This window comes from Cryptomeria japonica, chromosome 9 (genome assembly GCF_030272615.1).
Source record: "Cryptomeria japonica chromosome 9, Sugi_1.0, whole genome shotgun sequence".
Taxonomy (NCBI): domain Eukaryota; kingdom Viridiplantae; phylum Streptophyta; class Pinopsida; order Cupressales; family Cupressaceae; genus Cryptomeria; species Cryptomeria japonica.
Genome location: NC_081413.1, coordinates 576,658,693 through 576,677,332, shown reverse-complemented (window position 1 = coordinate 576,677,332; position 18,640 = coordinate 576,658,693). Strand labels below are relative to the sequence as shown.

At 33.3% G+C, this 18,640-nt stretch overlaps 1 protein-coding gene across 1 annotated transcript; it reads left to right on the top strand.

Moving 5' to 3' along the window:
• The first annotated feature begins 3,356 nt into the window (after window positions 1-3,356).
• On the top strand, window positions 3,357-18,436 carry LOC131062858 (uncharacterized). Its single transcript, XM_057996595.2, has 27 exons — window positions 3,357-3,718; window positions 3,815-3,878; window positions 4,014-4,072; window positions 4,188-4,263; window positions 4,428-4,499; window positions 4,700-4,787; window positions 4,969-5,227; window positions 5,462-5,577; window positions 5,691-5,911; window positions 6,007-6,035; window positions 6,146-6,248; window positions 6,489-6,597; window positions 6,696-6,952; window positions 14,587-14,678; window positions 14,842-15,003; window positions 15,099-15,162; window positions 15,298-15,356; window positions 15,458-15,533; window positions 15,698-15,769; window positions 15,970-16,057; window positions 16,235-16,493; window positions 16,728-16,843; window positions 16,980-17,200; window positions 17,290-17,318; window positions 17,423-17,525; window positions 17,765-17,873; window positions 17,972-18,436. The coding sequence occupies exons 1-27, from the start codon at window positions 3,572-3,574 to the stop codon at window positions 18,231-18,233; spliced, it is 3,312 nt and encodes a 1,103-aa protein (XP_057852578.2). The 5' UTR covers window positions 3,357-3,571; the 3' UTR covers window positions 18,234-18,436.
• Window positions 18,437-18,640: the final 204 nt, after the last annotated feature.

The window sequence follows — 18,640 nt, the reverse complement described above, 5'->3', positions numbered from 1 at the left end:
TGATGATGTAATACATGTTGATGTTGTCCCCTCTACTGAAAATGGATTGTTGTCTCTTACCCCGCTGGTTGCTTCACCATGTGTTGACATAACTGTTACCCCACCTGTTGGTTGTCTTGTGCCCGCGATGGTTGTTGCTCCTTCTTCTATCACTCTTTTTTCTAGTCCAGAAAGATCAATGTCGAGCCCTTCGGATTGGTCAGTTGTAGCAGCTAAAGTTGAAGAAGGATGGAAACTTGTAAAGGGGAAGCATTCAAAGACATCCAAGCCTTCTTTTGGTATGACTCTTCGTTCCCACAAGGCCAATTGCAAATCTTGAGGGCCCTTGTAGTTGGTTGTTTGGGTTGGTTTTACGGGTCCTTTCTTTGTATGGGTTGCATGTTGTCTTTAGGAGCAATCCCTGTTTTTTTTTTGTTCTTTCTAGTTGGGCCTTCAATGCTTTATCTATTTTTTAATCTGATGTAAAGGGTTTCGGGGCCCCTTCAAAACCTTCTTTTCACTTAATCAAAAACTATATATCTCACACTTATACAGGAAGACTTATAAATATTTACTGATAAAAGTTAAAATTAAGAGAGAAGATACTAAAATTATGTATAAAGCATTTTAAAGAAAAGAGATTGTTTTGGATTAACAATGTGTCTGATATTAGATACATCAAATTTCCACAATCCATGAAATTATGATAAATGTTTCTAAATTTGATTGTCTGTTATTTTTTACATCAACGTTTCAGATCACTCTTTGTGATCCATCATCAAAATAAATGAGTGTTTGATATTTGTAGACTCACGTATTGTGAATTTAAAAATGATTCTACTATAACATGACACACCACTGAGATCACAAGTTCAAATGATGAAGATTTTTTCAAACTCCTTGGAAGAGATCCACTGTCTTTTCTAACTGCCTATAAAACCATTATCTTGGGCAAAGGAACAAAGAATTACAATCCAATGGTGACTTTTTGGCAATTCAATTGCACTCATAATTTGACCTTTACAAAAATGGCAGAATTAGGTATGCCCTCCACTTAAATTGATCTTCATAATTCTTCACTTATCTTGACAAAACAGGCGACTTAATGAACTTCACATTGTGAATGAACACAAAAAAGAAAATTTGATGTATACACCTGTGAGTGCAATTTCCTTCAAATCTCCTGCCGCTTTGCCAAATTTGTCATCTTGCATTTCCCCTCTTCCTCTCTGCACTATATTTATACATCAATTTATTATTGTGCATCCTACAAAAATTAAAACAAATTAAGATTCAACTGAAATTCTATCTGTAAAAGGATTTGCTCATGGTGTAGAAATGAAGATGAGCAAGAGATAAGCATTGTTGTTTTAGTTCATCATGGAATTTAAATTCTTGACTCTTTGCAATTCAAGCTAGGAATTTTGCAAAAAACTTTATATTTGGTTCAGGCACTTATGTTTACCAAATAGTATCATTTGTCGCTATTTCTTCTTTCTTTTCTTTTTTTAAAAGTACAATAAATTTTTTTCTTATATACATGTTGAAAGGGAAGAGGTTAAATAGTTTATTTCATTTTTATTTTTTTTCTGTTACATAGTATTTTCGCGACCCAGCCCAACATCCATTTGGAGCAAGTTAAGGCGAGACTAGTCCCTGGGATGTACCAAGCAAGTCGCAAGCCAAGCGCATTGGGTGAACCCGGGCCTCAGAGTCAAACTCAAGACCAATGGGAAGCAAACCCACTACCCAAGCCAAACTTCGCTATCCGTTCGAACTTAAAAAGTCTATATGTTGTGTATAATGTACTGAAAGTTTATATCATTCTCTCAGATTTTTTCTCAGCACTTTCAACTATCAATTGATAGCTTTCATTCTTGCTTCATTTGACCACTACAGTAAAGTGTCAACACATTGTGCACAACATAAGAACTATTTAAGATGCCACATAATGGATGGCTATAAGCCTTACATTTGTAGTACTTATATATATTTTGGTTAATGTGGATTAACCAAAATATGTATAAGTATCCCAAATGCAAAGTTTGCATAGCAAAATTTAGAATGCAAATGTTGTTGTTCATAATTTTTTTTTTTTAATAATTTGATTATTAATTAGTTGATATATTTCTTATCTAGACATTTATTCTGCAAACTCTCTCAACTAAGCAATTGATACGATATCAAATTATTTTACACTAATTAGGTTAGATTGGAAAAAATGATATCAAATTATACAAACAAGTCTAGACATAAACTGTTATTCTTCACCTCCATTAAAATCTTGGTAAAAAAAAACTTTAAAATCTAAAATCAAGATTTTATTTCAAAATTAGATATTTCAAAATTAGATAGACAAGCAATAGACTTCTACATAAGATGTTATAAATTAAATTATTGTATCTTCTATGCACATATAAAATTATACTTTCTTATATATCAATTTATATAATTCTCATCAGCATAACCCTTGCACCTCTTCCTTAAATAACTAATATTATCTATTGTATCACATATTAGTATGACACTACTATTTTGGAACCAGAATAGCTATGTCATATATATATATGAGGGGAATGTACTCTAGAAGATTTTATTAATACTCATGAATAATGTCATGAACATCAAGGTAGGTGGGTATGTACTCTTCAAACTATAAATGGAAGTCATTGTCTTGTATCAAAAAGTATGTTTTTATATTATGTCGAAATAACATAACTAAATGTATGTTATTATATTATGTCAAAATAACGTAGCTAAATGTTTACAAATTCTTAAATTATCTTGATAGCTTTATCATAAACTGTAGAAATTTAATGCATTCAAATTCTTAAATACAAGGAGTCAAGCAAGCGGTCATTTCGGGGAAAAAATAGACGCAGATGGTGCATATTATTGTCCACTCATTCCAACCAGATATTTTTTTCTGTCCTTTCTTTCTATCCCTGTTATACAACCTTGATTCCACCGACTTTAATAGTGTATACGATTTCATAATTACGATTCTACTGTATTTAATCCAATAAAAAATTGCGATTAGTTTTGACTTCTGTGTACAGTTTTGTATTAAAGCATGATTTCTACCATTTTTCATTTTGTAGGATATCTTGATTCCATCGTTTCTAATTCTCTGTAATATAAAATCGTGATTAGAATTGATCACATACTTATACATATATGTCAACGTTGCATTTCTAGGTCATTCGAATTGATCATTTTTAAACCTGGATAAAACCATGATTCCGTCGCTTTTAACCATTATTTTGGGGGGCAAAAGGTCAATTCGAATGACCTAGAAATACAACGATGACATATTTCCAGTTCAATTGCACTGATGACATTAAGACTTTATGCTCTTCAAACACAATTGATGTGAATGTACCTAAGAACAGACAAGATTTGATGCTTATATTGCGGCTGCAATTTCTTCGGAGCTGCCGTGCCGTGTTACATTTCCCATCCTCTCCTCTTCATTATATATTCATACTTCGATTTTACCCACGCATACACTAATAAAATCGAAACAATTTAAAACTCCAAAGAGCATTCTTTACAAATAGATTTGCTCATAGTGTAGAAAATAGGGGGGGAAATGGAGATTGGCAAGAGAAAAATACTTCTGTTTTGGTTCATCATAGGAATTCAAATTCATGCCTCTCTGGAATTCAAACTAGATGGCCTCAACAGAGATGATTTTCCCGAAAATTTTATATTTGGGGCAAGCACTTCTGCTTACCAGGTAAATTCACTTATCCTAATTTCTTCTCTCTTTTATATAATTTTTTGGACTGGTAAAATAAATTTTGGTATTTGGCTCTGGTATGGCTGTGTACAGGTTGAAGGCGCAGTACAACTTGATGGCCGTAAGCCTTGCATTTGGGATACTTATACGCATTCTGGTGAGTTTCTTATTTTTCTTGTGAGGCAGAAATATAGAATGTGAATGGACCCATTGATCATTTTTGGGCATTAATATTCTATTTTCTTCTTCAATAAACACACTGAAAAGAACTAAGTTAAATGTGCATGTACAGGGAAAATGTCTGATGGAAGCACAGGGGATGTTACTGCAGATCAATACCACCATTATAAAGTAATCTCGATTACTACACTATGCTTGATTGATGCTGGACCGCTGGTAATTTTAAAGAGATTATATTTATCAGCTTTAAGTTGGCTTACCATTTCTGCTGCAAATATATTTTCAGGAGGACGTCCGTCTGATGTTTAAAATGGGATTAGATGCATACAGATTTTCCATCTCATGGTCTCGATTAACGCCTGGTACTTCCCAAAGAATATTTTTTTTCAATATCAAAAAATAGGAATAGCAGTGTATGCTTATTTTTCTCGATGGTCTTATCTATAGTACTAAACTCTACAGAACTAGAAGAGAAATAAACCCTTTTTTTCAGTTACATATTATGTTAACTTGCTGTCTTCCGCAGATGGAAGGGGTGCCATCAATCCAAAGGGATTGGAATACTATAATAATCTCATCAATGAACTCATTCTCCATGGTAATTGTCACATGAAAAGAGCCCAAGCTCACTCATTAATTGTAAACCCAATATTTTATGTTCGCAATCAAATTAAACTATATTATACAGCAATGACTAAAAGAAATCTTGGAACTCTATACAGGATAAAGAAACTAAATTGAAAATTGGTTTAAGTTAACCCAAAATCATATGATTGAAGACACTTGTAAGATTTGCAGGTATTCAACCGCATGTTACCTTATTCCACTTCGATTTGCCCCAGAGCTTGGAAGATGCCTATGGAGGATGGCTCAGTCCCAGAATAGTGTAATGTTACAATTTATAATTCATATTGAACTTGGGTTTGTGTTATAACTTTGTTTGTAAGCTATGCTTAATAAAAATGTTCAGAAGCCAGTATCTTAAGAAGTGGCTATGGTTATTCATGAAGCTAATCTTTACTCTTTAACAGATGCCTAACAGTTTTCTATTTGCTGTTGTTAAACAGAGAAGATTTTAGAGCCTTTGCAGAAGTTTGCTTCAGAGAATTTGGGGACAGAGTGAAGTACTGGACAACTTTCAACGAGCCAAATGCATTTCCCCCTTTAAGTTATGACATTGGTTGGTGGCCTCCGCAGCGCTGTTCTTATCCATTTGGATTCGGCAACTGTAGTGCAGGAGATTCTACGGAGGAACCATATCTTGTTGCTCATCATGTTTTGTTATCTCATGCTGAAGCTGTTGAACTCTACAGAGAAAAATTTCAGGTTATAATTTATAACACTTAAATAGGGTAAAAGTAATTCATATGAGTGGTTTGCCCATGCTCACTTCTGAAAAGGCTCAAGTACTCTTCCTTTGGTTTAGCCCTAAACTAAGAAAATAGAGAAGTCCTTAAGGGCTATCAAACCAGGGATTGAAATTTGGAATGAAGGAATTTACCTTTTAATAGGCCCATAAAGTTATGGTTTAACAGCTGGATAATTCTGTTTTTCCTGCAGGCCAAGCAAAAGGGTTTTATCAGCTTGGTCATTCTGGCGATGTGGTATGTGCCATTGACAAACTCGTCCAAAGACATAGCTGCAACTCAGAGGACATTTGATTTTCAAAATGGGTGGTAAGTGTTTACTGAAATGAAATGAGACAATGCTTTTGAAAACCCTGTGATAGAATTTCACATCTAAAACAATTTAATTTATGATGGCCCTTTTCTTTCTTCATGTCCAAAAGGTTCATAGATCCTCTTTTCTTTGGGGATTATCCTTCCAGCATGAAGAAAATTGTAGGCTCCAGGCTGCCCAATTTTACCAAAGAACAATCTAAAAAGCTAAAGGGATCTTTTGATTTCGTTGGGTTGAATCATTACGGCACTTCCTATGTCTCCGATTTACCTCGTCCGTGGGTTTCTACAGAAAGAGATTTCATGAGAGATTTAAGCTCCAAGACGGCAGGTACATTACATAGCCAATTGTAAAACACATATCAAAGTTTGGAATATTGTTAAATCATTTTACAATCTAATGCATATATATTTGTCTGTGTAAAGTAATGCGAGACGATGTCCCTATTGGTAAGGTAAGCCCATAATTTATTCCTTTGAGTTGGAAATCTCCAAATAGTCAAAATCTTCAATGTTAAATAGAATTGGTAAAGTGGAAGATGAAAATCTTATAATTTAATTGCAGTTCGCACCAACTGGAATTACAATTGTTCCATGGGGATTCCAAGCATTATTGGAACATTTCAAGCAACACTATGGCAATCCAGCTCTTATAATCTATGAAAATGGTACTACTTCTCGTGCTATAGATAGATTGCCTTAACAAATCAATTGTATATTAATGGCTATTCAAGTGAAAAGAGCCTAAAATACCAGTGGTCTGTTTTTATGGGCTCAATGTAACCACAATATACCTATTGTGTACCAGCCATTCAAGTACATTTCTGTTTAGTTCTAGGCAATTTTCAATGTTAATTTGGTTCTTTTTTTTGTTTAGCTTTTGAAATGTTTTATGAATTGGTGCGTAGGGTATGGCACCATAAACAACCAATCTCTTCCACTCTCTGAGGCATTAAATGATACGGGAAGGATGGAGTATCTCCATGATTATCTTGAGAGTATGCTCCTCGCCATCAGGTAAGCTGAATAGACACCATAACTTCAACTGCATACAGCTTATTATATTGATTCTTGAATGCTCCAGAATTATAGTGAGCATGATTATGTGGATGCAGGAATGGATCCAACACTCGAGGGTACTTCGTCTGGACATTAATGGACAATTTTGAGTTTTTGTTTGGTTTTAAGATTCGTTATGGCCTCTTCTATGTAGATTTCAAAGATAAAAATTTGAAGAGATATCCAACTCATTCTGCTCGCTGGTTTACCAAATTTTTGAAAGGGAAGAAACAGATTGAATATATATGGAGGAGAGGAGGAGGGCCCACTGATGTGGATCAAATTGTTGCACCCTCTGATTTTCTGTCCACTACTTAATTTCAAGATGCTCGCTACCCATTTTATTTTCCTTATTGAAACGAAATATCTGAACAGGACACAAGTGCCTAGGATTTTAAGGTTTGTGCCCTGTTTTCGGGGTTTTATACAGTATAATTAGGACAGAACTTCAGCTCTGGTATCAACTTTAATGTCTTTTAACACAACGAAGTAGAATTATAAATGGCGGGGCTTTTCTCTACAGTCTCAATATATACATGGCCTTCAATTCATTTTATTTGAGGATCGATAACATTTATAAAAAGGCAGTTAAGAAGGATACACATAAAACATTGGAGTATGATTGTAATTTACTTTTACTAAAAAGGGGTAAAATATTATTCAATCACAAAAGAGATACAAATAGAGAGTTCAGAAGAGAGCACTAGAGACCCTATCACTATCCACTAACTGATCTAGCATAAGAGCCATATCAGGGGGCAATTGCCCCCTATCCATTATGTTCTAACCCTGCATTTGAACCGAGGCCCATTTGGCCAAACAATTTGCAACACCATTCCACTCCTTAGGAATGTGTGTGAAAGTAACTGAATCCAAGGAGCTGCAAAACTGAAGAATCTATCTAATAACTAAAGCCAAGTGCCAACTAACATCCCCATGCTCTTGCCTGGTTAGCAAATTCACCACCTTAGAATCAGACTCGAATAATTTTGCACCAATCAAGAGCAGAACAATGCTAAACAACATACAAAATGGCAAGAGTCTCCATTAAATTATTAGTATTAAAGCCCTTATAAACAGGGAAAATGAACTAAATATCTCCAAAACTATCCCGCCGAACTCCACCAATGCCAGCATGCCTAGGGTTCCCCAGAGATGAACCATCAATGTTAATTTTTAACACATCGAGGGGGGGTGGTGTCCACCAACCCTCTCGATTGACCCGTCGTAATGGATGTTTGCACCTACCTCTTCCACCCTACCCACCAAACACCGAAGCACCCCCTTGAAGAGAAGAGTAAGACAAGTGCAAATAGAAACATCACCAGGATCCACGATGCCAACCAAATCACACTTAGCCACAACAGTCTCATGAAGAGAATGAATAATTTTCCACCACAAGTGTATAGCATCCATCCTTATATCTTGAAAAATCCTCTAATGCCTTTCCAACCAAACATGCCAGATGAAAAAAGGACCAAGAGCCCAAGCAACATGAAGAAAAGGGGTAATAGCATGGGAATTGTACCCCAATGCGCCCAAAGCTCAGACAAAGAAGAAACATGGCAGCAAGTTTGACCCTAAACACCCCACCAAAAGTGCCCCTATTTCCTTAGCAAAGGAGCATTGAAAGAACATATGAGAGACAAATTCCTCACTATTGTAACACAAAACACACATCGAAGGGCCTTGAAAGCCCTGCTTGCAAGGATTATCCCAGGTCAGACAACGGTTGTAAACTGGCCACAAGACACAAGAAGAAATTACATTTGGGCCAGGAAAATTTATTCCAAACTTGCTTCCACCAAAGCACCTCAATATCTACAAAGAACTGTCTATTAAGCTCCAAGTGCCATGCATAAACAAAGTATTTTCTAGACGACTCACCCTAGAACAGGACATCATGTCCCCCAAAGGAGCTGCACACCCTAGAAGCCATAATTTGAGTCAACTCAATTCGATCCCTCAACTTTGACCCACCCAGTGGCCAATTCGAAGAATCCTTCCATCTGTAACCAACAACCAAACCAAAATGTTGAGCAGTCTTATAGTGCACAACTTTATCCCATCCAACAATCTACTTATGTATTGACATACAGTGCATCTTTGTGTTATGTTTGATTCGTGATCTAAGGTTTGTTCTCATCTTTTTTACATTTTTTTACACCTATTTATGTATGTTTGTATTTATCTCATCATTCTTTTGCACACTCTCACATTCGTTGAAGACAACCATTTCAATTTGCTACAACAAGGTGCATTGATCAATTTGTCAATGATGAGGTGTCAATGCTATGGCTTAGTGCTATAACAAGAGTGTATGTTATTGGGTCTTCTAATTATTATCAATTAACCAAGACAAATTCAAGAAAAATCTCATTAACATATAATTTCTACTATACATTCATATGAGATTATTATAACAACAATTTATTATACTATTAAAAAAATCAAAATAATGAAGTTCTTAATGAACAAACTAATTATTAATTGACTAAATTTTAGCATTCTTGTATAGAAAAAATATGGAAATCGCATTATGTAATTATTATAAATCCACAATTATTTTATATTCACTAAAACATAATTTTAGGTAAATATCTCACAATTTTATTTATAGACGTGGGGAACCTTGAGAAATTAAAATGTTATATAAAATTGGTGGGGAGCAATATGAAGAGAGATGTAGGTTCAAGGGATAAATCAATACAAATTCATTGACCATGTTAGGGCATGTAAGGTAGAAAGGAGGGCAACCCTGTGAAAGAGGTAGGTGCTCAAAGATTTGTGCTGGTCTTTAGAGGTGATTTGGGAAGTCTGCATAAAGAAGAGATCTAAAAAATTTAAAGTAGCGTTTGGGGTATGTAAACCTTATCACTCTAATTTATGTCCATGTAATAAAAGCTTATTATAGCAAAGAAATGTTTTTCTTTTCACCTTTGTCACATCCTCACAAACTTGAGGTTCTTATTAAACACCTTGAGTCCTTATGTAATTTGGACAAAGGTGGAGACCTTATTAGTTCGACATCTAATTGCATTTTGACAATTATGTATCTCAAGATGAATTAATCATCTCTTAAGATCCATAATGGATTCACATGCATAACCAGGTGTAGGCTCCTTTATCTTTCTGTTGAAATCCTCATCAAAGAGTAACCATCTCAACGCACGATCCCAAAAAACATGAGATCTCATAGCCTCACCTAGGTCTATGTAGTCTCCATGAGCATCCACCAATCAATCCATGTTGACTTCAAATGCAACCTACAAAATCATGAAGCTCCAAGCAAATGATTAATACCCAAAAACCAAAGAGAACCAACAAGACCATTGTCAAATTTCCAACCATGGAACTAAGAACATAAACATGACATCACAATCTAACATCTCCTCAAAGGAAGATCATATGCTCCAAAGAACATATTATGAACCAACACCTCAATGAAGACTCAAGAGTCATCCATGGAAAACCAAGATGTCACCATCTCCAAACCACATGAAGATAACCATCTATCATGGAATGATGAATTTACATCACTGCCAAAGTTCCCACTGAACCATGTAACCAAGCCATCCAGGCATCGTGATAAACATCTCCTAACTAAATGATGAATCTACATCATTGCCAAAGTTCCCATTGAGCCATGTAACCAAGCTCTCCAGGTATCGTGATAAACATCTCCTAACTAAAGATCCTTTGTGGCCCCAAAATAATCACATAACTTAGCACCACGAGATCTCAAATGGAAGATACAAACCATGATCTTCAAACCAAGAAGATATAACATTGCACATCCTTTGTTGACAGAACTAGAGATGTCAAACCCTCACTGAACAATCTAAAGGCAAAATCCAAGACCTCCACATGACACCAACAACCATTGAAAAATATCATCCATCTTCTATTCAAATATTGTTTGTATCTCACTACACATTGCAACAACAACTTAGAACCAAAATTTTGAAAAAAAGAAGATATAACACATTATGTAAATGCATAAAGCTCCCATTGAAGGTGATACCAAGTTATATATGGCATCATGAACAACATCATTAACAAACCTTCATTGAAAGTGAATAGAGCTTCTTATGCACCATAATATGTATTGCTAAGAATCAAACGAACAACTATATCAAGTACTCAAAAAATCTTGTTCTCATTGCAATCAACATACCATTATAACAATGGTGACCAAAACCAAGGCTTGCCCAATTGAATCATCAAAAAATTTACAAGATAAGCACATATGCAACATCTTACAAGAGAACTACTTAGTTAGTTCTCCAATCTCAAACAATTGAAAGATTCAACCTCACATCAATATCATGCAAAGGAAAGACTTTAATGTACTATAGAAGACTTTATTAATACTGCTAAATAATGTCATGACCATCAAGGAAGGTAGGTATGTACTCTTCAAACTATAAATGGAAGTCATTTGAGTAAGACAACATGCACCAGTTATTTGAGGAAGACAAGATTAACTAGATAGCAAGCTTCCTAGTCAAAATCAGTAGCAAAAGGTCATACATCAAAAAGAATATGAAAATAAGTTTAAGAGCAAAGTTGCATGGACACAAATACGGATATGGTATCGAATATGGATATGGCCATTTTTAAAAATCCCCAATATGGATACAGTATCGAATATGGATATGGCCATTTTTAAAAATCCCCAATATGGATACAGTTGGATACGTCATTCATAAAATACACATACACATATATTTAACACAATTTTCAAAATTGTTCGAAGAGATTTTCATTACTTAAAAAGCAATATAGACACATAATTGCTACATAAATAATGATAAATTGATTTAACATTTGCAAAAAATAATAGAGTTGCATTGAAAGATAACTCAAAAAATGGATCACTGGAATAGAAAAATGGATCAATGGATCATTTGGAATAGAAAATCTCTCTTCTTTCAATCATTTTCATTTCTCGAAAGGTAAGTTTTTTTATTATGTTCAGGTAAAAAATTAGACGCAGAGTGTGAATATTATTGTCCACTCACTACATCCAGATATTTTTTCCCATGAGAAGGATTCGCTGTCCTTTCTTTCTAACGTGGGAAGGATTCCACCGACTTTAATAGTGTCTAAGATTTCATAATTACGATTCAACGGTCTTTAATCCTGTAAAAAATTACTATTAGTTTTAAATTCTTTGTACAATCTTGTATTAAAGCATGATAGGTATCTACTATTTTCCATTTTGTATGATATCATGGTTCCATCGTTTCTAAATCTGCGTAATAAAACCGTGATTCCATCGTTTTAATATTTATATAAAATAATGATTTCAACATTCCTAAACATGTATATAAAATCTTGATTCCATCGTTTCTAAGATTATATAAAACCATGATTCTATGGTTTCAAAATCTATATTTAAAAACACAATTCCATCAATTTAAACCTGGATAATACCACGATTCCATCAATTTAAACCCTGTTTAAAACCACCATTTGCGGGCAAAGGGTCAATTCGAATGGCACATGTTTCCGATTCAATTGGACTAATGAACTTCAAACACAATTGATGTACCCAACATTTGATGTGTATTTGAGGCTGCAATTTCATTGGAATCTGATGACCGAAAGCTTCGGCAAAGGTGCCGTGACGTGTTACATTTCCCATCGGCAATGGCTATGCAGCGGACAAAATGGCCCGCGCATGCCATGCCTTCTCCATGGATGCCCCCCATGTCCTGACCGCACGGCACTGCACCGCCTTCCGTCCTCCTGCGCAAACGTCGGGAACGGCCAATCACTGTCCAATCAAACCGTACACGTCCACCACCATCAATCCATCAGCTCGATAAGTTAAATATTTAATTTTTTAATTTTTATTTATTTTAATATAATTGTATTATAATATATAATTATGTGATTTTAACATATATGTAAATTTTAATAATATTATTTTTTAACTTTTTAAAATACATTAGGGGTAAATAACAGTTTAATTTTTTAATTATATATTTCTTTTTTTAATAATAAATTTAATTTAAAAATAAAAGTAAAAAAGTTGTAATTAAGTAAAAATATATGTAACTAATATAAAAATTTAACACATTTATTAAAAAAATTATTAATATAACTTAAAAATAAAAGAATAATATAATTAAAAAGAAGCTTTAAAAAATATAAAAAATATGTGTAACTTGGTTAAATATTTTTAACTAACTTAGTTACTTAGTTCCTTTTATTTTTAGTTTAGTAAATTTTTGATATTTCTTAACTTAAAAATGTGTAACTTAGTTATTTAAATATTTTTAACTAAGTAACTTAGTTACTTTTAGTTTATTTTTTAATTTTTTTTTAACTTAAATATGTGTAACAAATCATTAATTTTAACTTACATAAGTTAAAATCGCTTAAGTAGTTATATATTATGGATGTTAAAATTTTACATTACTTACACATATTTTGATTTTATTTTTAAGTTATATTAATATTTTTTTAATATATATGTTAAATTTGTATATTTTGTATATTAGTTACATAGACTTAATTACACATATTTTTACTTTTATTTTTAAATGAAAAAATATCAAAAATATATATTTTTGGTCATGTGTTCACAATAGATATGAACTTTAAATACAGATGTGGTGTATGGTACTTCATAGAAACATCTATTGATCATGTAATCATATGTTTCTATAATATGATTCGCTGAGGAGAATAACATTTCACAATCCATCATTTGCCGAGTCTATTTACTAAACTTAATTGTCATGTACTCTAACTCGAAACTTCTTTGAAGGTTGATGTTTGATCTATAAACATTTTAATCATTATCTTTGCTCTAATATTAGGATTTATAATACATACAAACTATACAATAGACCTATAATATCATATGTTAGCATCGTGTTTTTAAATAATTCTTCCATGTTGTCCATTAACATCATGGTCTCACATAAATTACAAATCACTATCATCCCCATGAAAAGTTCAATTTTATATACCTAGATATATTTTTTGTTATCAATTTTAAAACAACAAGCATTTAAGTTACATATATATCTTATGAACATGAATTAAAAACTCCAAGTGATAGTAGTTTTTTCCTTTAATCCTGGGACATGTCTGACATGTTGAATAGTTCTTACTACTCCATCAAACATCTTGACTCTTACACATATTTTTGATATTTTTTCATTTAAAAATAAAAGTAAAAATATGTGTAATTAAGTATATGTAACTAATATACAAAATATACAAATTTAACATATATATTAAAAAAATATTAATATAACTTAAAAATAAAATTAAAATATGTGTAAGTAATGTAAAATTTTAACATCCATAATATATAACTAATTAAGCGATTTTAACATATGTAAGTTAAAATTAATGATTAGTTACACATATTTAAGTTAAAAAAAATTTAAAAAATAAACTAAAAGTAACTAAGTTACTTAGTTAAAAATATTTAAGTAACTAAGTTACACATATTTAAGTTAAGAAATATCAAAAATTTGCTAAACTAAAAATAAAAGGAACTAAGTAACTAAGTTAGTTAAAAATATTTAACCAAATTACACAAATTTTTTATATTTTTTAAAGCTTCTTTTTAATTATATTATACTTTTATTTTTAAGTTATATTAATAATTTTTTTAATACATGTGTTTTTTATATTAGTTACACATATTTTTACTTAATTACAACTTTTTTACTTTTATTTTTAAATTAAATTTATTATTAAAAAAAGAAATATATAATTAAAAAATTAAACTGTTATTTACCCCTAATGTATTTTAAAAAGTTAAAAAATAATATTATTAAAATTTACATATATGTTAAAATCACATAATTATATATTATAATACAATTATATTAAAATAAATAAAAATAAAAAATTAAATATTTAACTTATCGAGCTGATGGATTGATGGTGGTGGACGTGTACGGTTTGATTGGACAGTGATTGGCCGTTCCCGACGTTTGCGCAGGAAGACGGAAGGCGGTGCAGTGCCGTGCAGTCAGGACATGGGGGGCATCCATGGAGAAGGCATGGCATGCGCGGGCCATTTTGTCCGCTGCATAGCCATTGCCTTTCCCATCGTCCTCTCTTCATTATATATTAATTCTTCGATTTACTCACGCATACCCTAATAAAATCGAAACAATTTAAAATTCAGCCGAGCTTCCTTTACAAATGGATTTGCTCATACGGTAGAAAATAGGGGAAAAAATGGAGATTGGCAAGAGAGAAACACTTCTGTTTTGGTTCATCATAGGAATTCAAATTTATGCCTCTCTGCAATTCAAGCTAGACAGCCTCAACAGAGATGATTTTCCCGAAAATTTTATATTTGGGGCAAGCACTTCTGCTTACCAGGTAACTTCACTTGTCCTAATTTCTTCTCTCTTTTAAATAATTTCTTGGAGTGGTAAATAAATTTTGGTATTTGGCTCTGGTATGGTTGTGTACAGGTTGAAGGCGCAGCACAACTTGATGGCCGTAAGCCTTGCATTTGGGATATTTATACGCATTCTGGTGAGTTCCTTCTTTTTCCTTTTAAGAGGAAATATAGAATGTGGAGGGACCCATTAATCATTTTTGGGCATTAAAATTATATTTTCTTCTTCAATAAACAAACTGAAAAGAACCAAGTTAAATGTGCATGTACAGGGAAAATGTCTGATGGAAGCACAGGGGATGTTACTGCAGATCAATACCACCATTATAAAGTACTCTGGATGACTACACTGTGCTTCATTGGTAATTTTAAATATATCATATTCATCAGCTTTAAGTTGGCTTACAATGTCTGCTGCAAATATATTTTCAGGAGGACGTCCGTCTGATGTTTAAAATGGGATTAGATGCATACAGATTTTCCATCTCATGGTCTCGATTAATGCCTGGTACTTCCCAGAGAATATTTTCTTTCAATATAAAAAATAGGAATAGCAGTGTATGCTTATTTTTCTTGATGATCTTATCTACAGTACTAAACTCTACAGAATTAGAAGAAAAATAAAACCCGTTTTTTCAATTACATATTATGTTAACTTGCTGTCTACTGCAGATGGAAGGGGTGCCATCAATCCAAAGGGATTGGAATACTACAATAATCTCATCAATGAACTCATTCTCCATGGTAATTGTCACATGAAAAGAGCCTAATCTCACTCATTCATTGTAAACCAAATATTTTCCGTTCCCAATCAAACTAAACTATATTATACAGCAATGAGTAAAAGAAATCTTGGAACTCTATACAGGATAAAGAAACTAAATTGAAAATTGGTGTAAGTTAACCCAAAAACATATGATTGAAGACATTTGTAAGATTTGCAGGTATTCAACCGCACGTTACCTTATTCCACTTCGATTTGCCCCAGAGCTTGGAAGATGCCTATGGAGGATGGCTCAGTCCGAGAATAGTGTAATGTTTCAATCTATAATTCATATTGAACTTGGTATTGTGTTGTAACTTTGTTTGTAAGCTATGATTAATAAAAAATTTCAGAAGCCAGTATCTTAAGAAGTGGCTATGGTTATTCATGAAGTTGTTTTTTTCTCTTTAACAGATGCCTAACAGTTTTTGTTGAATGTTGAGCAGAGAAGATTTCAGAGCCTTTGCAGAAGTTTGTTTCAGAGAATTTGGGGACAGAGTGAAGTACTGGACAACATTCAACGAGCCAAATGCATTTACCCCTTTCAGTTATGACATTGGTTGGTGGCCTCCGCAACGCTGTTCTTATCCATTTGGATTTGGCAACTGTAGCGCAGGAGATTCTACGAAGGAACCATATATTGTTGGTCATCATGTTTTGTTATCTCATGCTGAAGCAGTTAAACTATACAGAGAAAATTTTCAGGTTGTAATTTTGAACACTTAAATAGGGCAATAGTTATTCTTATGAGTGGTTTGCTCATGCTCACTTCTGAAAAGGCTCAAGTACTCTCCCTTTGGTTTAGCCCTAAACTAAGAAAATAGAAAAGCCCTTGAGGGCTATCAAACCAGGGCTTGAAATTTGGAGCGAAGGAATTTAGCTTTTAATAGGCCCATAAAGTTATGGTTTAACAGCTGGATAATTCTGTTTTTCCTGCAGGCCAAGCAAAAGGGTTTTATCAGCTTGGTCATTCTGGCGATGTGGTTTGTGCCATTGACAAACTCGTCCAAGGACATAGCTGCAACTCAGAGGACATTTGATTTTCACAATGGGTGGTAAGTGTTTACTGAATTGAAATGAGAGAATGCTTTTGAAACCCCTGTGATAGAATTTTAAATCTATAACAATTTAATTTATGCATCTATAACAATGTAATTTATGATGGCCCTTTTCTTTCTTCATGTCCAAAAGGTTCATAGATCCCCTTTTCTTTGGAGACTATCCTTCCAGTATGAAGAAGAATGTAGGCTCCAGGCTGCCCAATTTCACCAAAGAACAATCTAAAAAGCTAAAGGGATCTTTTGATTTCGTTGGGTTGAATCATTATGGCACTTCCTATGTTTCAGATTCACCTAGCCAGTGGATTGCTGCTGAAAGAGATTATATGAGAGATTCAAGCTCAAAGCAAACAGGTACATGGTAAATTGTGAAACACAAGCAAAGTTTGGAATATTGGTAAATCATTTTAGATACTAATGCATCTATATTTGTGTGTGTAAAGTAATGCGAGACGATGTCCCTATTGGTAAGGTAGGCCCATAATTTATTCCTTGGAAATCTCTAGGTAGTCAAAATCTTCAATGTTAAATAGAATTGGTAAAGTGGAAGATGAAAATCTTATAATTTAATTGCAGTTCGCACCAACTGGAATTACAATTGTTCCATCGGGATTCCAAGCATTATTGGAACATTTCAAGCAACACTATGGCAATCCAGCTATTATAATCTATGAAAATGGTACTATTTCTCGTGCTATAGATAGATTGCCTGAACAAATTAATTGTATATTAATGGCTATTCAAGTGAAAAGAGCCTAAAACACCAGTGGTATGTTTTTATGGGCCCAATGTAACCACAATATACCTATTGTTTACCAGCCATTCAAGTACATTTCTGTTTAGTTCTAGGCAATTTTCAATGTTAATTTGGTTCTGTTTTTCGTTTAGTTTTTGAAATGTTTTATGAATTGGTGCTAGGGTATGGCACCATAAACAACCAATCTCTTCCACTCTCTGAGGCATTAAATGATACGGGAAGGATGGAGTATCTCCATGATTATCTTGAGAGTATGCTCCTTGCCATCAGGTAAGCTGAATAGACACCATAACTTCAACCGTATACAGCTTATTATATTGATGCTTGAATGTTTCAGAATTATAGTGAGCATGGTTATGTGGATGCAGGAATGGATCCAACACTCTAGGGTACTTCGTCTGGACATTGATGGACAATTTTGAGTTTTTGTTTGGTTTTAAGATTCGTTATGGCCTCTTCTATGTAGATTTCAAAGATAAAAATTTGAAGAGATATCCAACTCTTTCTGCTCGCTGGTTTACCAAATTTTTGAAAGGGAAGAAACAGATTGAATATATTTGGAGGAGAAGAGGAGGGCCCACTGATGTGGATCAAATTGTTGCACCCTCTGATTTTCTGTCCACTACTTAATTTCATGATGCTCGCTACCCATTTTATTTTCCTTATTGAAACGAAATTTCTGAACAGGACACAAGTGCCTAGGATTTTAAGGTTTGTGCCCTGTTTTCAGGGTTATATACAGTATAATTAGGTACAGAACTTCAACTCTGTTGTCAACTTTTAACACAATGAAGTAGAATTATAAAATGCATGACTTTCGTCTCTATTCTCAATGATATACTACAAGTGCGTCAATTCATTATATTTGAAGATGGATAACATTTATATTAGCGCAATCAAGAATGATAAACATAAAATGTTGGAGTATAATTGTAATCTAGTTTTAAGTCTATTTGATGGAATGATTTAATCTAATTATGTATTGACATATAGTGCATCTTTGTGTTAATTTTGACTCCCCATCATTCTTTGCACAC

Coding starts and splice junctions, on each gene's coding strand:
- LOC131062858 (XM_057996595.2), top strand. CDS start 3,572: ATGGAGATTGGCAAGAGAAAAATACTTCTGTTTTGGTTCATCATAGGA. Junction 6,036..6,145: donor ACGATGTCCCTATTGGTAAG/GTAAGCCCATAA, acceptor ATTTAATTGCAG/TTCGCACCAACTGGAATTAC. Junction 6,249..6,488: donor TCTTATAATCTATGAAAATG/GTACTACTTCTC, acceptor ATTGGTGCGTAG/GGTATGGCACCATAAACAAC.